This window comes from Penicillium rubens (assembly GCF_028828025.1).
Source record: "Penicillium rubens strain IBT 27055 chromosome Unknown utg000003l_segment0_segment0, whole genome shotgun sequence".
Lineage (NCBI taxonomy): Eukaryota > Fungi > Ascomycota > Eurotiomycetes > Eurotiales > Aspergillaceae > Penicillium > Penicillium rubens.
Window position 1 is genome coordinate 6,978,999 of NW_026890601.1, and position 16,376 is coordinate 6,995,374.

The 16,376-nt window shown below is 49.8% G+C and overlaps 8 protein-coding genes across 8 annotated transcripts; 4 read left to right on the forward strand and 4 right to left on the reverse strand.

The window, feature by feature from the left end:
• Positions 1 to 826: 826 nt before the first annotated feature.
• On the reverse strand, positions 827 to 2,775 carry N7525_008910 (CNOT2/3/5 family protein; the record flags this gene model as incomplete). Its single annotated transcript, XM_002562974.2, has 3 exons — positions 827 to 887; positions 963 to 2,440; positions 2,521 to 2,775. 3 exons carry the CDS (start codon positions 2,773 to 2,775, stop codon positions 827 to 829), a joined length of 1,794 nt encoding a protein of 597 aa, XP_002563020.1.
• Positions 2,776 to 3,298: 523 nt separating this feature from the next.
• Positions 3,299 to 4,117, forward strand: N7525_008911 (D-aminoacyl-tRNA deacylase; the record flags this gene model as incomplete). The annotated part of the gene is made up of 5 exons (XM_002562975.1): positions 3,299 to 3,305; positions 3,358 to 3,536; positions 3,588 to 3,630; positions 3,692 to 3,918; positions 3,986 to 4,117. The coding sequence occupies 5 exons, from the start codon at positions 3,299 to 3,301 to the stop codon at positions 4,115 to 4,117; spliced, it is 588 nt and encodes a 195-aa protein (XP_002563021.1).
• Positions 4,118 to 4,378: 261 nt separating this feature from the next.
• Positions 4,379 to 5,745, forward strand: N7525_008912 (CYP40/PPID family peptidylprolyl isomerase; the record flags this gene model as incomplete). Its single annotated transcript, XM_002562976.2, has 5 exons — positions 4,379 to 4,394; positions 4,464 to 4,528; positions 4,591 to 4,600; positions 4,655 to 4,741; positions 4,805 to 5,745. 5 exons carry the CDS (start codon positions 4,379 to 4,381, stop codon positions 5,743 to 5,745), a joined length of 1,119 nt encoding a protein of 372 aa, XP_002563022.2.
• Positions 5,746 to 6,234: 489 nt separating this feature from the next.
• On the reverse strand, positions 6,235 to 7,708 carry N7525_008913 (acetamidase/formamidase family protein; the record flags this gene model as incomplete). Its single annotated transcript, XM_002562977.1, has 5 exons — positions 6,235 to 6,813; positions 6,868 to 7,144; positions 7,204 to 7,492; positions 7,565 to 7,583; positions 7,634 to 7,708. 5 exons carry the CDS (start codon positions 7,706 to 7,708, stop codon positions 6,235 to 6,237), a joined length of 1,239 nt encoding a protein of 412 aa, XP_002563023.1.
• A 471-nt stretch (positions 7,709 to 8,179) lies between these two features.
• On the reverse strand, positions 8,180 to 9,680 carry usgS (transmembrane protein UsgS; the record flags this gene model as incomplete). Its single annotated transcript, XM_002562978.2, has 5 exons — positions 8,180 to 8,536; positions 8,587 to 8,980; positions 9,035 to 9,207; positions 9,263 to 9,369; positions 9,623 to 9,680. The coding sequence occupies 5 exons, from the start codon at positions 9,678 to 9,680 to the stop codon at positions 8,180 to 8,182; spliced, it is 1,089 nt and encodes a 362-aa protein (XP_002563024.1).
• Positions 9,681 to 10,013: 333 nt separating this feature from the next.
• On the forward strand, positions 10,014 to 12,194 carry N7525_008915 (uncharacterized protein; the record flags this gene model as incomplete). Its single annotated transcript, XM_002562979.2, has 1 exon — positions 10,014 to 12,194. One exon carries the CDS (start codon positions 10,014 to 10,016, stop codon positions 12,192 to 12,194), a length of 2,181 nt encoding a protein of 726 aa, XP_002563025.1.
• A 673-nt stretch (positions 12,195 to 12,867) lies between these two features.
• Positions 12,868 to 13,344, reverse strand: N7525_008916 (signal recognition particle 14 kDa protein; the record flags this gene model as incomplete). The annotated part of the gene is made up of 2 exons (XM_002562980.1): positions 12,868 to 13,227; positions 13,318 to 13,344. 2 exons carry the CDS (start codon positions 13,342 to 13,344, stop codon positions 12,868 to 12,870), a joined length of 387 nt encoding a protein of 128 aa, XP_002563026.1.
• A 240-nt stretch (positions 13,345 to 13,584) lies between these two features.
• On the forward strand, positions 13,585 to 16,334 carry N7525_008917 (MIF4G domain-containing protein; the record flags this gene model as incomplete). Its single annotated transcript, XM_061214540.1, has 2 exons — positions 13,585 to 15,091; positions 15,148 to 16,334. The coding sequence occupies 2 exons, from the start codon at positions 13,585 to 13,587 to the stop codon at positions 16,332 to 16,334; spliced, it is 2,694 nt and encodes an 897-aa protein (XP_061068971.1).
• Between the last annotated feature and the right edge of the window lie 42 nt (positions 16,335 to 16,376).

A 16,376-nucleotide genomic window follows, 5' to 3' on the forward strand; every position in this document is an offset into this window, starting at 1 on the left:
AGCGTTCTCTGACGTCGCACGTCGACAGTGACTTCGTCATATGTCGGTACTTTCTTATTCTTTTTATTAATTCGGGGATATTTGGGATTACTTCCGGCCTGCTGGGCAACCTTGGACTATGTTGTAGGTGAAATGTAGCGCCCCCTGTTTCCCGTTTCCTGGTTCCCTATTTCCACTTTTTCCCCGAATATTTTTCTTTATTTGCTTTATTTTCTTGCATTTGCTTGCATCCGGTTGCATCTTCTCTGCATTGTCCCAATAGAGAAAACGGTAGACCTGCAGAGCTACGTGTACACGCGATAAGTACGAACCCCGGACCCGGCGTCCAGGTTACCTGTACCTATACGAAGTAGAAGTAATATGGACTCCAAGTACTTATGGCTGTACTTCATTACTTCATTCTAACGCCTGACTCAAGTACCTTCAGGGCTGCAAGGCAGACTGGCGCGTAAGCATGCGATCAACTTTACTTATGGCTGCTTAGCGGCTTAGCCTCTTGGCTACCTCGTATTATATAGCCAACATGACTGATTTAAGGATTCATTGTATTGTTCGAACAATTGATAACCTTGAAAATAACACGAAACTCCCGTATCACCCAGGCCCATTCATTGCACTCATTGATGCCAGTCCTGCGAAAACAGTAAAAGAAGATAAAACAGCCCACCAGGACCCCCCACAGATATCAAAGTTCCCGCCATAGCCTTAAAACATCCAGTCTATTGAATCATAGTGTCGAGCCACAGATATTGCGAACAGCTCCAGGGAAATCAATATGCGCTTGGAGACCCGGGTGGGTTGCTCATGGGTGAAAAGCAAAGACGCCTCATAACTCGTCCTCGAGGTATTTGTACACAAACTTGAAATCAGCCTTGCGCCGATTCATCCTGTTGATATTATTCGTAAGCGGTGAGCTCGTAAAGTGGGTGCGGAAACGAAATCAGCCGGATTCTTTAACTGACCATGTGCTTTCGTAGTCGAAGAAGCGATAGGTGCCTTGTTCGAACTCCTCGGTAATGTTCTTCGGCTCCTCGTGACGCTGGAACCAGGTTTGATACTGCTTATGGAAGCGCCAACTCTGGTTTCGGAGCGCCTTGGCGGCGAGGTATTGTTGGTACGTCCCTTGGCGGTAGTAGAACAGGTAGAAGAGAGTATCTGTGTCGATTCTCCCGGTATCATACAACCGGGGGTCATCGAATATTGAGAGAGGTTCCTGTGGGTAGTAGAGCGCTGTGCTGTAGGGGTTCTGCGGCTTGTAATGACGTGGTTTTTCGGCATCACCAGCTTCGGGACATGTCGTCAACGAGGTAGCGAGAAGGCGCTGGACAGACGGCGATGGATTGGCCGACGCACGCGACTTCGTCACCTCGAATGATTGGAGCAGATCCTGGAGACCAGGGGGCAGATGATATACCGATTCTTCACTTTCAGTCCCTTCTGTCTCTGGCTTTCCATTCGTTGAGGTCTCCATCTTTGCGGGCGCTGGCGATGAAACGTTTCCACTCACAGGGGCCTTCGATCGCGCAGGCCCAGAAAGCTCTTCCGTAACGGCTGCTACAGTAGGTGGGATTATTGACTTGGTAACAGGCTGTGCTGACGCCACACTAGGCGAAGCAGTAGAAGACTTGGGGACAGGTAATGACACTGACAGAGCCGGGCTGAACCCTGGTGGAGGCGGAAGAGGAAGAATGCCAACACCACTTTTGTCACTTGCTGCGGCTGCAGCTGCAGCAGAGGCATACTTGAGGGTTTCACCAGGAGGGCGGGTCGGAAGGGGAGCGGGCTTCATGCCGGGAGTGGCACTCGACGAAGCAGACGGGTGGAGGGTAGCAAGAACAGGCAGCGGCGATTTCATCTGTGTCGATGGTCTTCGGGCTGCTGGCCCTTCTTGCTTGGCCTTTGGTTTCGCTTCTGGTTCTTCGTCTTGGACTGATTGAGCGTCTTGTGATGATACGCGGTCACCGTCGCCGCCCATGCCAAATTGCGCCTCGACGTCGTCGCCGATATTTAAATCGTCGTAGAGCGTTTCATCCTCGCCGGAGTAGTCAGGACTACCTCCCTCCTCAACGTAATATTTGATACTTTCCTTGAGGTCTTGTACCGCGCCCACGTCCAGGTTGCCGTTCTGTAAGGAACGATTGAGGAACTCCAACTTGTTTACGTGCCATTTATGTCGTTCCGTAACGTGGGAGATATCGGCCATTCGATCCGCCTTCTTCGTGTCCTTCTTTCCTTTCTTCATTTGCGCATGAAGGGTTTCCTCCTCTGCCTCTAGGGCCTCGATCTTCAACTGAAGCTCGTCAACCATGTTTGAGAGGAACTCAGAACACTCAACCCTCTCCTTCTCCTTTGGATCAAGTCGCGAGGCTGCCGATAGACCTTCCTTTGAATATGCTTTCGTCTTCATCTCTTTTTCGACGGCTTTGAATTGTTCCATGCACTATCGACGGTATTAGCTTGCCGGTCTTTTAAAGGAACCATTGACCCTGTGGAGGGTCAAGTTAGGAACCCCAAACGCACCACTTCAATGGCCTTCCGCTGCTCCATGAGTGGAGCTTTGTCCTTGACTTCATTTCCAGCAGCCCATGATTTGATCTGATCACGGAACCTTTGGAGCTTCTTGATCTCGCGCTTAAGGTGGTCTTCGAGCTTGTCCCGCTGCGTGGGATTCGTGGCTTGGCGGATCTTCTCATAAATGCCTTCGAACGTTTGTATCCCTTCGGAGACCTTCTTGAAGGTTTTCTCAATTTCCTGCTGTGTTTTTCGGGCTGCCATTGTGAACCCGTTGGTGGACTGTGCCGTCCACTGGCGTCGTGATTGATGCGGTCGGAAGGGTGTGGTGATGCGCTTTCGACCGAAATGGTCACAAGTGCGCAATCGAGGTAGTTGCTGTAGGAAGAATTGTGGGTAAAGGTGCTTGTTTGACAGCAAGAGGGATAGACACTCGGAAGTCCATGGAATGCCTCTCCGCGTTTGAGTGGAAAGCTTCGTGGATGCTCTAATAGGTAGGCGGTCAAGGGCGGAGGCGAACGTGAGGGCGGCGCGAAGGGTCTTGGGCTGTATACACACAAGTAACACGTCGCATTTCGATTTCTCAGTTCAAAAGTATACAATTTACCCCCGAAGAAACCAGTGACGCTGAAAAGGTCACTTAAACGAGCTGATTGGGCCATTACCAGGCAACGTTTACTGCCAGCGCTATCATCGGCGTTATCTTGCCTACACCGCAGGTACGTACCCCGGCTTCACCCACTGGTTCTTATTTTAACAAGATATGAAAGATCTATAGGTCACCAAAATGAAACGTTAGAAACTCTGAGCCTGTGTTATATACAAAAATCAACTAATGCCGTTCAGTCGTTATCCAAAGAGTCAAATCGGCATCCGTCACAGTCGACTCGGAGTTGATATCCTCAATTGGCAAGGGCCTGCTTGTGTTTGCTGGGGTTGGCAAAGAAGATACCGAGAAGGATGCTGAGAACCTGGTGAACAAGGTGTTGAAGGCCAAGTTCTGGCCTGATGAGAATGGAGTACAAGTAAGCCAAATGGTTTTCATGTGCTGAGACCGGCAATTGACATCATCACAGTGGAAAAAGAACGTGAAGGATATTGAGGGGGAAGTACTATGTGGTATGATCCCTCATTTTACTAACAGGAACACTGCTAAACAATATTGATATTGTCTGTCTAGTCTCCCAATTCACCCTCTATGCGAAAATGAAGAAAGGCAACAAACCCGACTTTCATGATGCAGCTGCACCGGAACCCGCACGCAAACTCTATGACTTCTTCTATGCCAAGATGGGCGAAGGCTATACTCCAGACCGGGTCAAGAATGGTGTCTTCCAAGCCATGATGGACGTTGAACTGAAGAACGACGGGCCGGTGGGTGTAAATTACTGCAGCGAGGACGCGGCGGTACATCTTGACTTCCTATACCCTTTCCTCGCCGCCATTGATCATGTGCTGACTGGTCTCATTCTAGGTCACGATCGAAATCAATACCAATCTTCCCAAGAAGGAACCCAAGGAGCAGCAAAATGGAGACAAGAAGACCGATGAGCAGGAAATTAAGGGATCTTTCGAATTCCAAATTCCTCCTGAATTGCTGCAGTGAAGAAGAGAGAAAAGAAAAGAAACAAAGAGAAATAGAAATTGAAGTAATGCTGTGTACATAGATGTTAGCAGATACCCCCAATACAACGTTCTATACAATCGCGTGGTCCGAGCATAGTTGGGGTGCGGGCAATGGAAGCTTCCTGAACCTCAAGCGCCGCACTCCCCCACTGACTTCTCTCTCCTCCACCTCTCTTCCATATCATCTTCATTTCTTTCTATTTTTCTCCACTTTTGAATTTCTTCCCTAGACTCCATAGTCATGGCGACTGCTCAGCGTACGTTCAGTGCGGGGTTCTGCTGCCGGCGGAATGCAAGGATTGAATGAGTTACTGACAAGCTTGTAGGCTCCCGTGTCTTCTTTGACATTAAAATCGGTGACAGCAAGCCCAGCCGAGTGGCATTTGAGCTGGTAAGTTTCCCGCATCCTCCGTATGCCGAGTATCAGTTGCATCTAACATCTGGGCGTCACAGTTCAACGATGGTACGACATGATTTTCTCCCTTCGCAATTTGGGCATGACTAACAACAGCGACAGTTGTCCCCAAGACCGCGGATAACTTCCGAGCTTTGTGTACCGGCGAGAAGGGCATTGGCACCCAGGGCAAGGAATTGACCTACAAAGGTACGTCTACAGTACCCCGCTCCTGTAGCGTTGACGCCCACTAACCACGGCGCTCCGATTCAGGCTCAATTTTCCACCGTGTGATCAAGCAGTTCATGATTCAGGGTGGTGACTTCACTGCGTTCAACGGCACCGGCGGCGAGTCAATTTACGGCGAAAAGTTCCCCGATGAGAACTTCGACCTCAAGCATGACCGTCCCTTCCTGCTCTCTATGGCCAACTCCGGCCCCGGCACCAACGGTAGTCAATTCTTCGTCACCACCGTCCCTACTCCCCACCTTGATGGCAAGCACGTCGTGTTCGGTGAGGTCATCAACGGCAAGAGTGTGATCCGCAAGATCGAGAACGTGAAGACTCAATCGGACAAGCCCTTCCAGGACGTGACTATCGTGGACTGCGGCGAACTTTCTGGCGAGGATTACGAGAACGCGACCAAGCGCCAACAGGATGCGACAGGTGACCCATACGAGGACTTCACCGAGGACCACCAGGGCGAGGAGCTTACTGCGCCTCTCTGCTTCAAGATCGCTTCGGACCTCAAGGGTTTCGGCAACACTGCCTTCAAGAGCGGTGATCTCGACCTGGGTCTCGACAAGTACCAGAAGGGTCTGCGCTATCTGAACGAGTTCCCCGACCCCGGAGAGAACGACCCCAAGGAGCTGGGTGAGCAGATGAAGGCTCTCCGATTCACCCTGCACTCCAACTCTTCTCTGCTCGCCAACAAGCTGCAAAAGTACCGCCAGGCTCAGAACTGGGCGACATACGCGCTTCAAGTCGCTGATTCGGCGAACGCCAAGGATGCCGATAAGGCCAAGGCCTACTATCGCCGTGCTGTTGCTCACGGAGGTCTGAAGGAGGAGGATGAGGCGCTGAAGGATCTTCAGGAGGCGGAGAAGCTGGCTCCTGGCGACGCTGGTATCCTCAACGAGATCGCTAAGGTTAAGAAGACCGTCAAGGACCGGGAGGCCAAGGACAAGGCCGCTGCCAAGAAGTTCTTCTCTTGAACGGCTTCAAGTTGTTCGTTCTCGTCTTCCCTTTGTTCCATCACGATTCACGACGTGGTCTTCTCATTCAATATTGACCCATGATGTATAATATCACATCATTCAGCCAACTTGCCCTGTTCTTTTGTGCGAAGTCCATACTGTAACTTCTTCTATATGGTAGACACCTGTGGCATAGCATGTTAGGCTAAAAGTTGAAGATTTAGTCACATTATTGGGGGATAAATTGCCTAAAAGTACCAAATTATATATTTCAAGTCTGACCTGGTGTTGACAGCACCCAGTCTCTTCTAGGAGGTCGTCGTATACATTACTACGACTGGGTGTAGGTGACATGTTATGCTGATAAGCATGGCATGTATTTCAGAATATATTCCAATACTGCTTCAACCGTATTGATCATAGAAAGCTCAGATATAAACATATCCATTGTAATATTCAAATAAACCAAGCTTCAGAATGCTCAACTGGCCCTTCCATTCCCAATCCCTACTTTGTCACGAAAGCGCAAGCTCCCATGTCCTTTTTGACCACATCCGCCTCAGGTCGAATATCGAAATCAAAGATATCCATCGGTACGGAAAGCGTGGTACAAGCATTAGGAATATCCACAATGCCGGCAATATGACCCTGCACCGGCGCACAACTGAGCAGCAAATATATCTGATAATCACTATAGCCATAGCGCCGGAGATACTCAATAACTCGGAGACAAGTCTGTCTATAGGCGACTGTCGCATCCAAGAAATGTTGCTTGCCATTCTCGTCGACAGAGAAACCCTCGAACGTGAGGTATCGTCCAGGGCCGAACTGCGGCTCTACAGGGCCTGCATGGAAAATTGGTGACTTCATGTCCAGTTTCGCCATGCCGTTCTTGATGACTGTGAACTTCAGTGTGATTACACCGGCCATTTCGATGGCGCCGCAGAATGAGATCTCGCCATCGCCTTGCGAGAAGTGAAGGTCTCCGACGGAGAATTTGGCGCCTGGGACGTGGACGGGAAGGTAAACCTTCGATCCGCGAGAGAGGTTCTTGATATCGCAATTGCCCCCGTGCTCGGGACGGCCCTAGGACATAAATGAGTATCTGGTTCGGTTTGATTGTGTACGATAATGTCTTACTGGGATGGTTCGAGCACCCTCATTGGCGATCTTGTTCTTCACCTCATCGGTGGCATGGCCAGAATGAGCATTCCGGGGATTTGGTGGCTGGGCGACAATTCGATCAGCAACAGTATTGGTCGCAATCAGCTCCCCCTCTCGACGATTCCATTCAGCCAGGACTTCGGCCGATGGAGCACACCCCAGGATTCCAGGGTGGATAAGTCCCGCAAACCGAACATGCGGGATATGGCGAGATGAGCAGAAGATTCCTTCAAAATCCCAGATGGCCTTGGCTCTGTGAGATAGGTTAGCATCGATATATTTCAGGATACCATGGTATCGACATTAACATACGCCTCAGGATACAAGTGATCTAAGAAGCCTCCTCCATTCTCTTTGTGGAAGACTCCGCTGAATCCCCATGGTTGCTCTTCGAATGGTTGGACGTCCTGAATCTCGACAAGTAAGACATCACCAGGCTCTGCGGTTTCGATGTCGAATGGACCAGACAGGTAATGGATTTGGGTTAGATCTACGTTCTTGATATCGTCGGCTGAGTCGTTGTTTCCGATCTGGCCTCCGGTCCAGTCCAGACATTCGATCTTGACAACTTCATTGTTGACAATTTTTCCATAGGATGGAACTGAAGGTTGAGAGATGTCAAATTAGTATGAAGTGTCTTCAATGGAACTACCTTGACCAGGACTTGACATACCGTCTGGATGCCATCTGTTCTATCGGGGACTTAGCAATGCTTCACAACTTGAAGAAGGTAAGAACATACATGTAAGCCAGGCTGTTCACGCGCAAGCTTGTTGAGGTCGACCTTGAGAGCGGTACGAATTCCCTTGATACCCATATTTGCACTTATTGTAGAGCTTTGTTGGTGGTTTAATGCGATTGGAGTAGCAGGTATGGGAAGGGGAGAATATAAATCTCAGGCCTGGGATGAGCTGGGGAACCCCAATTATACCGACATAGTACTCTGGACTGGGCCCCCTCACGATAACGTTTACCCCGCAGACGCCCGGTCCATTTATACGTCGACATGAGTAACAGTTACGTGAAGTTGGAGATCTGCCCGGTGGCTTATCATCGCTTTATCTCGCATAGGGCCGGTCCGATAAGCTAGTGCCTCATATACCCCGACCCCCTTGGACTGTGGAAGATGAAATGTATTTTTGTAAATAAAAGGGCGACAGACAAATGCTGGGACGGTAGCCTTATATGCTAATAATGCCTTGATGTGCATGGTGTGTGTGCAACTTCGAAGGCCACATCTAATTCTCGAATGAAATCCTTGCTGGGGAAATCTGAATTCTAACGCCGCTCAAGAGAACTTCTTTCCTGGGGAGCCAGAGTCCTTGTCATCGCGCTCGACCGTGTCGACATTGAGCTTGTCAAGGTTGTCGAGAGACAAACGCAAGAAATCATGCTTGTTCCTCCAGGTTACCTGGCTTTCCGCAAAGTTCGTACTTTCAGCGGGGGGTGGAGGCGGGTCGGTGATCTTGGTGACAAGGTACGCTGTAGATGCCTCAGCAACGCCATACATCAGCACACCGATGTATGGGATGCGCAGAAGAACCGTGAAAGCGAAGGCAAAGCCGAAGAGAACACCTTCTCGGTCACGGAACCACCGACGCTTTTGCTCGGGGGTGAACTTAATGCGCCAAAAGTAGGGTTCGAGCTAAAAGCTGTTAGGATAACTCACACATGCGGGAGGGTAACTGGACTCACAAGCTCACGCATTAGACTGCGGGAAGCAAAGTAGGTGTGGAGGAATGTGACAATATACTTCTTCGGCAGAAACAACCCTACACCGAAAATGACAGCCGCGGGGGTGGAACCAACATGGCTTCGGAATGTGTAGAAACTTGCTGCAGGCATGACGAACCGACCAATAATTACAACCATCGAGAGAAGATACAGACCAAGCATCATACCGATCTTCTTTGCATAGCGATTGAAGAATGACCTCAATGCTTCGGGGATTGACCGAGAAACGCTGGAGCCACCTTTGGTAGAGTACTGAACGAGATTGGGATAGTATAGAGAGCGTAGTTGACGAGGATCTTCGGATTTATGTTTCTGGATGTATGTGGTGTCCACCCATTGGATGGACTGCATGAATCTAGTAAGACGGTCAGCAAACACTGTCAATGAGATTGTTGCCGATAGAATGTACATTTCATCCAACGTGGGCGTCACATATCGCATCAAGGTCATCAGCAAGAATGGCACCTGAAGGACAGACTTTGACATAAATTCCAATCCATTGAGAAGCTTGTCGTCCCAGACTGCCTGCTCCAGGTTGACCACCCATGATAAGATGTAGATGGAGAATTTTACGCTGAATATCTTGAATTCAAGTCAGAAGGAATCCAAACGAACGCCGGACAATGTATAGACATACTGGAATTTGAATGATCAGTTGGATCACGGTGCCGATCGCTATCGCGAGAGCTGCTTGGCGGAAATGGTCGTACTTGAATAGCTCAGGGTTTGCTAATGCACGAACAGCTGCAAGCCTTGGTTAGCAAGGGTCCAAAACGCATTGCCCATCCAAGGGATCATTCCAAGGTAAATGATGAAAGGTGGCTAGCTCAATGCAGCACAGCTAGGACCTTGATCGAAGTCTTGGCATAAGCCGAGTCCGATGCTATACGGGCCTGATACCGATAGAATTGTGTGTGTAGCCAGGAATCTACCTATACTTTCAAGCCAGTCCCTCCGAATGGTCATGAAGAGCAACGAAACATATAGGGTGACATACTGCCTACCACTGTGAGCTGGAAGCCGCGGATCACCGCGTTTGGCTCGAAGTTCGACATTGTGGCTTTCAAAACCGTGAAATATCTAGGTAGATACCACCGTAAAAACGCCAAAAGTGTCGAAATAGCTAAGAAGCTAGCAACAATGCATTCTTGAAAGTGAAACCGAAATAACTGTGGATGCCTGGGCTCCATTGAAAGCTGCGTCATGGTCACCTGATGTTGGCCTGAGGCAACAGTGGATCTCCCCGCGCAACACTGCAGATAAGCCCCGTTTCCTGCGTTTCTTGCATCGGATACCCTGGCTTCTCGCATTAGTATCTTGTACAAACATGTCTATACATTAATTTTTACATGCTCTTTTTTAATCCTTATTGATCGCATCCATGAGCCATGCCCGAGTCTCCAAGTGAGCTAGGTCAGATACAATCCCTCCGCCGCTCCCTCACCCTTCCCACCAAGTTAAATCCACTTGCGCAACGTCGCTCGAGCGTGCCGAATACCCCCGAACATGTAATTTTCTATCACCCGTCTGCGAAAATTGTGCATTTCTCCCCAAGAGCGCTCGCCCCGATTCCGTCCAGTTCTGCGCCGTCCGACTTCGACTACCCGGTAGACACCATCGAAACACTCCCCTGGCGCTCTGCGACTGAACGGACCGTCGCGACAGCGCCACTGAGGCTGGAGAAGGTCCATGGCTCAACAGCGTTTCTCAAATGTGGAAATGTCGTCCATGCGATCCTGAAAAATTCCCAGTGTTGGTGTGTTGACGGGGTCTCAAAGTTTGTTTTACGCATTCGCCCTCTTACATACTATCGCATCGAAATACCATATGAGACGGAAGATGAGCGAAGCTTAGTACGGGATCTGAAGATCGCATTGCCAACAGTGCTTCGGTATGAGGTCACGCCATGTCCTTTCAAACGCGCTTTTAGTGTGGAGCTCCCCAGTGACGCGATGGCACCTCGGCGCAAAAAGGCCTGGCAACCTAAAGATCGGAGAGAAAGGGTACCGACTGTTCTAGAACCCCGACGAGAGACACCGTCACCATCTTCAATCAGGTCGGATTGTATCGACTCCGCGAGCACTGGCGACGACACGGACGGAAACTTAACCGATGACAGTTGTTTCACTTCAAACAAAGCGAACAGTACAGTTTTGGAGACTATCCCTGACGATCGGGAATCTTCTCCTGTTGAGGCTTTGAGTCCTTCGCCATACCTTGGGCCTCCTAGGCGCTCGGTGTCCGAAACACCGCAGACTTTCACTAGCCTGCTTGCAAAGTTTGAGGCTACATCCGTTGCAGAGAATGATCAGGACTCTGAACTTGTGCTCAAGCCAGAATACGCCTCCAGGGCCGATGTTGTACCCGAAATTGACCATGAACTCAAGGTTGCCGAGCAACTCGAACCCGAGTTTCTAGCCGATGGAGTTGAAGCTGGGCCTGGATCCGAAACTGTACTAGATGCGGAATCTAAAACCGCAGCACAGCCTGGGGACAAGCCTGAACATGATCCAGAAGCTATATTGCACGCCGGACGTTCCAGTGAAGCTGCAGTTAAAGAGGAGCCCATCATTTCGGCTGAGACCGACGCAGCGTTGGCGGCTGAAACTTCAGAGGAAGCTGTATTCCGTGCTGAGCCCACCACAGCAGTCGAAGCCGAGGCAGTACCGGAAGGTAATGTCATGAATGTGGAAGGAGTTCAAATCATCCAACCCGCTGCCGAGCCGACACTGGACATTGACCATGATGCCTCCTTCGCGTCCAACCCCGAGTCGTTCCATTCTGCTGAACCTCATTCGCCGGATTCAGTCTCTACTCATCCTACATCTGTGGGAGGCCACGAGTTGCCAGAGTCAGAAGAGAAGTTCAATATTTCGAGCACAAACCACATCATTTCTGGATACGAATCAGCACCAGCGGATCCGTGTAAGACGTCGCAGCCCCCAACACTCAATATTCCTCAAAGCGATCACGCCTCGAATCAAACCAGCTTGCCCGGTCCTCCATTAGTGCATGGTACAAGTTCGAATAATCTGCCCAGGCGCTTCGCAGATGCATTCTCTGACACCTCGCCCTCAATGGCCCCTACAAGCAATGAGAATCCACCCAGTCGTTCTACGGATGCGTCTTCGGACACTCACATGCGGCCAAGCGTTCATGCCAAGGCCGCTCCATTGAATACTGATTTCGATCACATGAGTGCTGAGTTCCGGCGCCGGTCAAAAGCCACAAGAGAGCGTGATGTTTCCCCTATGCCTCATTCTTCGGCATTGTACCAACCATCCGGTGATGATGGCACATCCTTCATTTCCAAGGCTATCACCCTAGTATTGATACCCCCCGCCTATCTTTTTGTTATTCTCCTTCATATCGCTGCGCGCGTTGTCATCAGCCCAGCTATCCACCCGACCATCAGCTCCACGTCGAGCGAGCCACACTCCCAGCCCCAGCAAACAAGGAAGGATCCAGCCGCAGAGGATGACTTCAGTTTCCCACTGGAGCCTCAGACTTCCTCGGAATACGAGGATGCTCAACTCTTCAAGAAACTCGATCCTTGGGATCTGGACTAGTCCGATGGCTGAAATACCCGCCTTTTAATTTCTTTACATTTTTCACTTCTTCATCTGGATCTTTCCCAACATCTTACGGTCGATTTAATGTTTACTCCTTGTATTCCTCCCTCTCTACACACTCTAATGTTTTTTTTTCTTGTTATGATATTTGGCACTGATTTGCACGACTCATGGGTGGATATATGGCATGGTTTGTATTCTACTGAATTTCTGTATTCTAGCGTTGCGTGTATCATTGAAGGGAAACCGGGGTCATGCCAGAAACGAATAATTTATTGATACAAATACGCTCTTTCTTTTTCTAGATGGTTCTACATAACCTGAACGCGAAGGTCTATCCAGCGTCATTGGCCCTGGTCTACATGATTTGACCGAAGACGTTGGAGACGCAACTTACGAATAGGGGCATGTCCAACTGTTATGCTGAAAGCCGTTCATTTCTTTTCCCGTCATACTGGACTCGTATAAACAAACACAGCGCCTGTGAGCCACAGGCGTAGGGGAATATGTACACTTGATAGGAAGTTCGCATTGAAAAATTGAGAATAAGAAGCCAGAACCACCATCGAACGCCAGCTAATGCATGAAAAAACAAAGCCATCAAACAAACCGGGTGTCAGGTTTCGACCCAGCACACAAAGATGCCATGGGAATAGACCGCATAGCAAATCTATGCTTTTGTGACCTTAGCAGCTCCGCCCTTGGTCTTAGCCTTGCGGCCTCGGCGATCTCGCTTCTTCAACCCAGTCATGCCTGCCTTGCAGACCTCAGCATAGCGAACGTAGAATGCCTCAATTTCATCTGGGTTGACAATTGTGGAGAGCTTGACCTTCTGAGACTTTTTGTCCTTGCCTTCCTTCTTTAAGTTCGGCGTATTGGTGTTTCCATCAGTGGCGCGGATGAGGATAGATGGTTGGGAATTTGTGGTAGTGGCACCAGGCACATCAATGAGAGGTTTTTGAGTGAGATATACCGAGCCTTGGTGTTGCTGGGAGGTCTTGGAGAGCAGTTCGCCGAGAGATTTGAAGAACTAAAGGTGATCAGTGTTAGTGATATAGCTTGGAACTGGGTCGCATGTGCGGATGTGTAGCGGTCAGATAACACCAAAATCAATATTTACCTCGTCTTGTCCCAAATGTGGGGCCATATTGAAAAATATTCCTTTGGCACGAGCGATAATTAAGAAATCTGAAAGCTGGAGCAGATGATCAATATGCAATTGACAGCTGGGAACAACTCACAGTGGGGGAGAAACTCCGCTGTGGGTGTCTCTCCGCCTTTGTTTTGGGGCAGCAGAAAAGTGAAAAAAGTTCCCTACCGCCCGGGGTACCTGATATTGAAGACCGACGTTTGAACTCTTTGACAAATTATATTCCAGAGGAACAAGATGCCCAAGATGCCTCGCCCACGGCATAATACGACAGCCTTGCCTCGGGATCTACGATCTGAGCTTGGAATCCGCGATGTCTACGGTGACAAGAAGCGTCGCCTCAACGGACCTGCCTCGCGCAAAGAACGCCGCCAAAATGAGCGTACGCAGAAGAAATCCCGACATGCAGCCCCGCCCAACAAGAAGACCTTCGAACGTCCCCAGCAGCGGAGCCAACAGAAACCTCAGAAGCGGGCTCGGGGTGATAGCGATGAGGACAGTGCGGACGAGGATCTTGACCTTAACTCAGACGACATGGATCTCGACGAGGGACTCAGTGAGCCGCAGACCAAGTCCAAGTCCGCGAAAGAGGCTGCGAAGAAGCCCAAATCTATCCTGAAGAAAGCAGCAGTCCCACAAGACTCCGAGTCCGATTCCGAGCCTGAGTCCGGGTTCGGGTCAGAGATCGACCTCGATGAGGATGAGGATGAGGATGAGGATGAGGTTGACGAGTCAGACGATGAGTCGGAGGACGACACCTACGAGGGTGAACCCAAAGAAACTGAGGCCCACATCCCAGGATCTGTCAAGGCTAAGCTGGCGCAAGACGATGCCGAGATTGCTGAGTTGGAGAAAAGGCTTGGCCTCAAGAAGGGTGGTAAATTACCAAAGGCCTTTGAGGAGGATGGGCTAGATGAATTGCTGGGAGATTTGGCTGGTGGCGCCGATGCCTCAGAGGATGAGAGCAAAAAGCGCAAACGAGAAGCCGATGATTGGCTACGAAACAAGAGACTCAAGGCCAAGAGCTTGCAAGCCCAACAAGTCGAAAAAGATGAAAGCGAAATGGATAGCGCCGAGGATTTCGATCTTGACGAGGAGATATTTGGAGGAGACGATTCTGATGAGGCCGCCGAAGGCAGTGATTTCGACGGTTTCGATGAGGAAGAGCCCAAAGAGCCAAAAAAGAAGGAAAATCCCTATATCGCCCCGGTCACGAAGCCTGAAGCCACCGCTCAGAAGTACATTCCACCTTCACTACGAGCTCGCTCCGATCCGGAGAGCGAATCTCTCACCCGTCTCAAGCGCCAGGCCCAGGGACATCTCAACAAGCTGTCCGAGGCAAATATGCTCTCGATTGTTGCCGAATTCGAAAAGCTTTACCGCGATTACCCTCGCCAACACGTTACATCTACTTTGGTTAGCCTACTAATGGGATTGATCTGCGAGAGGGCTGCCCTTCAGGACACCTTCCTCATCTTGCATGCAGGTTTCATTGCCGCGTTGTATAAGCTCATGGGAATGGACATTGGCGCGGAGATTATTCAAACCGTCGTCGAAACATTGGATGCTGGTGGCGACGAGCGCGGAAGTTTCCAAGGAAAAGAAGCTACCAACTTGGTCTCTCTTCTCTCGCAACTTTACAACTTCCACGTCGTCGGTTCTTCCCTGATGTTTGACTACGTTCGTCTTTACGTGCAGGATATCACGGAATCAAACACCGAGCTCCTGCTCAAGGTCATTCGGAGTAAGTGATATACATAATCCATGATAAAATCCACTAGCCATCTAACATGTACGCAGATTCTGGCCCTCAACTCCGACTCGATGACCCGTCTGCGCTCAAGGATATTGTATTGCTCATTCAGCCTGCCGTCGCGAAGGCTGGCGAGGACAGACTTTCTGTGCGAACAAAGTTTATGATTGATTTGATCACGGATTTGAAAAATAACCGCTCGAAAGCTTCCGCCGCGGCTGGCGCAGGTATCACCACAGAACACATTACCAAAATGCGCAAGATTTTAGGTTCTTTGAACAGCTCTCGTGTGATCCGCGCATCAGAACCCATTAACATCTCCCGCGACGATATCCACAACTCCTCCAAGAAGGGCAAGTGGTGGTTGGTTGGCGCAAGCTGGAAGGAAGATCCTCTTGTAACAGCACAAAGAGAAATGGCTGGTGTACAAGTGACCCAGCCTGAAGCCAGAGATGACGAGAGTGATGGCGAGCCTGACTTTGGAGTTCTCGCCCGAGCCCACCGTATGAACACTGATGTTCGTCGGTCGATCTTTGTTGCCATTATGTCTGCCAACGACTTCCAAGATGCACATGTCCGACTCATGAAACTTCGTCTCAAGCGCGCACAGGAATTTGAAATTCCTCGTGTCCTTCTACACTGTGCGATGGAGGAGGAGGCCCACAACCCATACTATTCTCTAATCGCGCGTCGGATTTGCGGTGAGCAGGGTCGACGCATCAAAATGTCCTTTATGTTTGCACTTTGGAATGTGTTCAAGAAGATGGGTGAGCGAGGAGATATTGACGATGACGAAGAGACCAACTTCGATCCAGACGACGAGGAGAACGGCGTCAGCATGAAGTCCGTGGTCAACTTGGCCAAGATGTTCAGCACCCTCATTGTGGATGGCACCTTGACATTAAGCATCTTGAAGAACCTCAACTTCGCATACCTGCAGCCCAAGACTAAGACATTTGTTGAAGTTCTGGTCATCAGTATCATTCAACAATCCCAAAAGTCGAAGAAAAAGAAGAAGTCAAAGAGCTCTATGCCAGATGAGTCTGAGAAGAATGAAGGGCCTTTGATGCAAATATTCCTACGTGTCAAGGAGACACCACACATTGCCAAGGGTCTTATCTATTTTGTGCGAAAGGTTGTCGCGAAGAGTGATATTGTGTCCTCAGAGGAACTGAAACTTGTTCGGTGGGGTTGCAATGTGGCTGCAGATGCCCTCAAGGCTGTGGCGGAGTAAGGATTGCATTTTGATTCATCTTGCAATTGCATATAGAATATA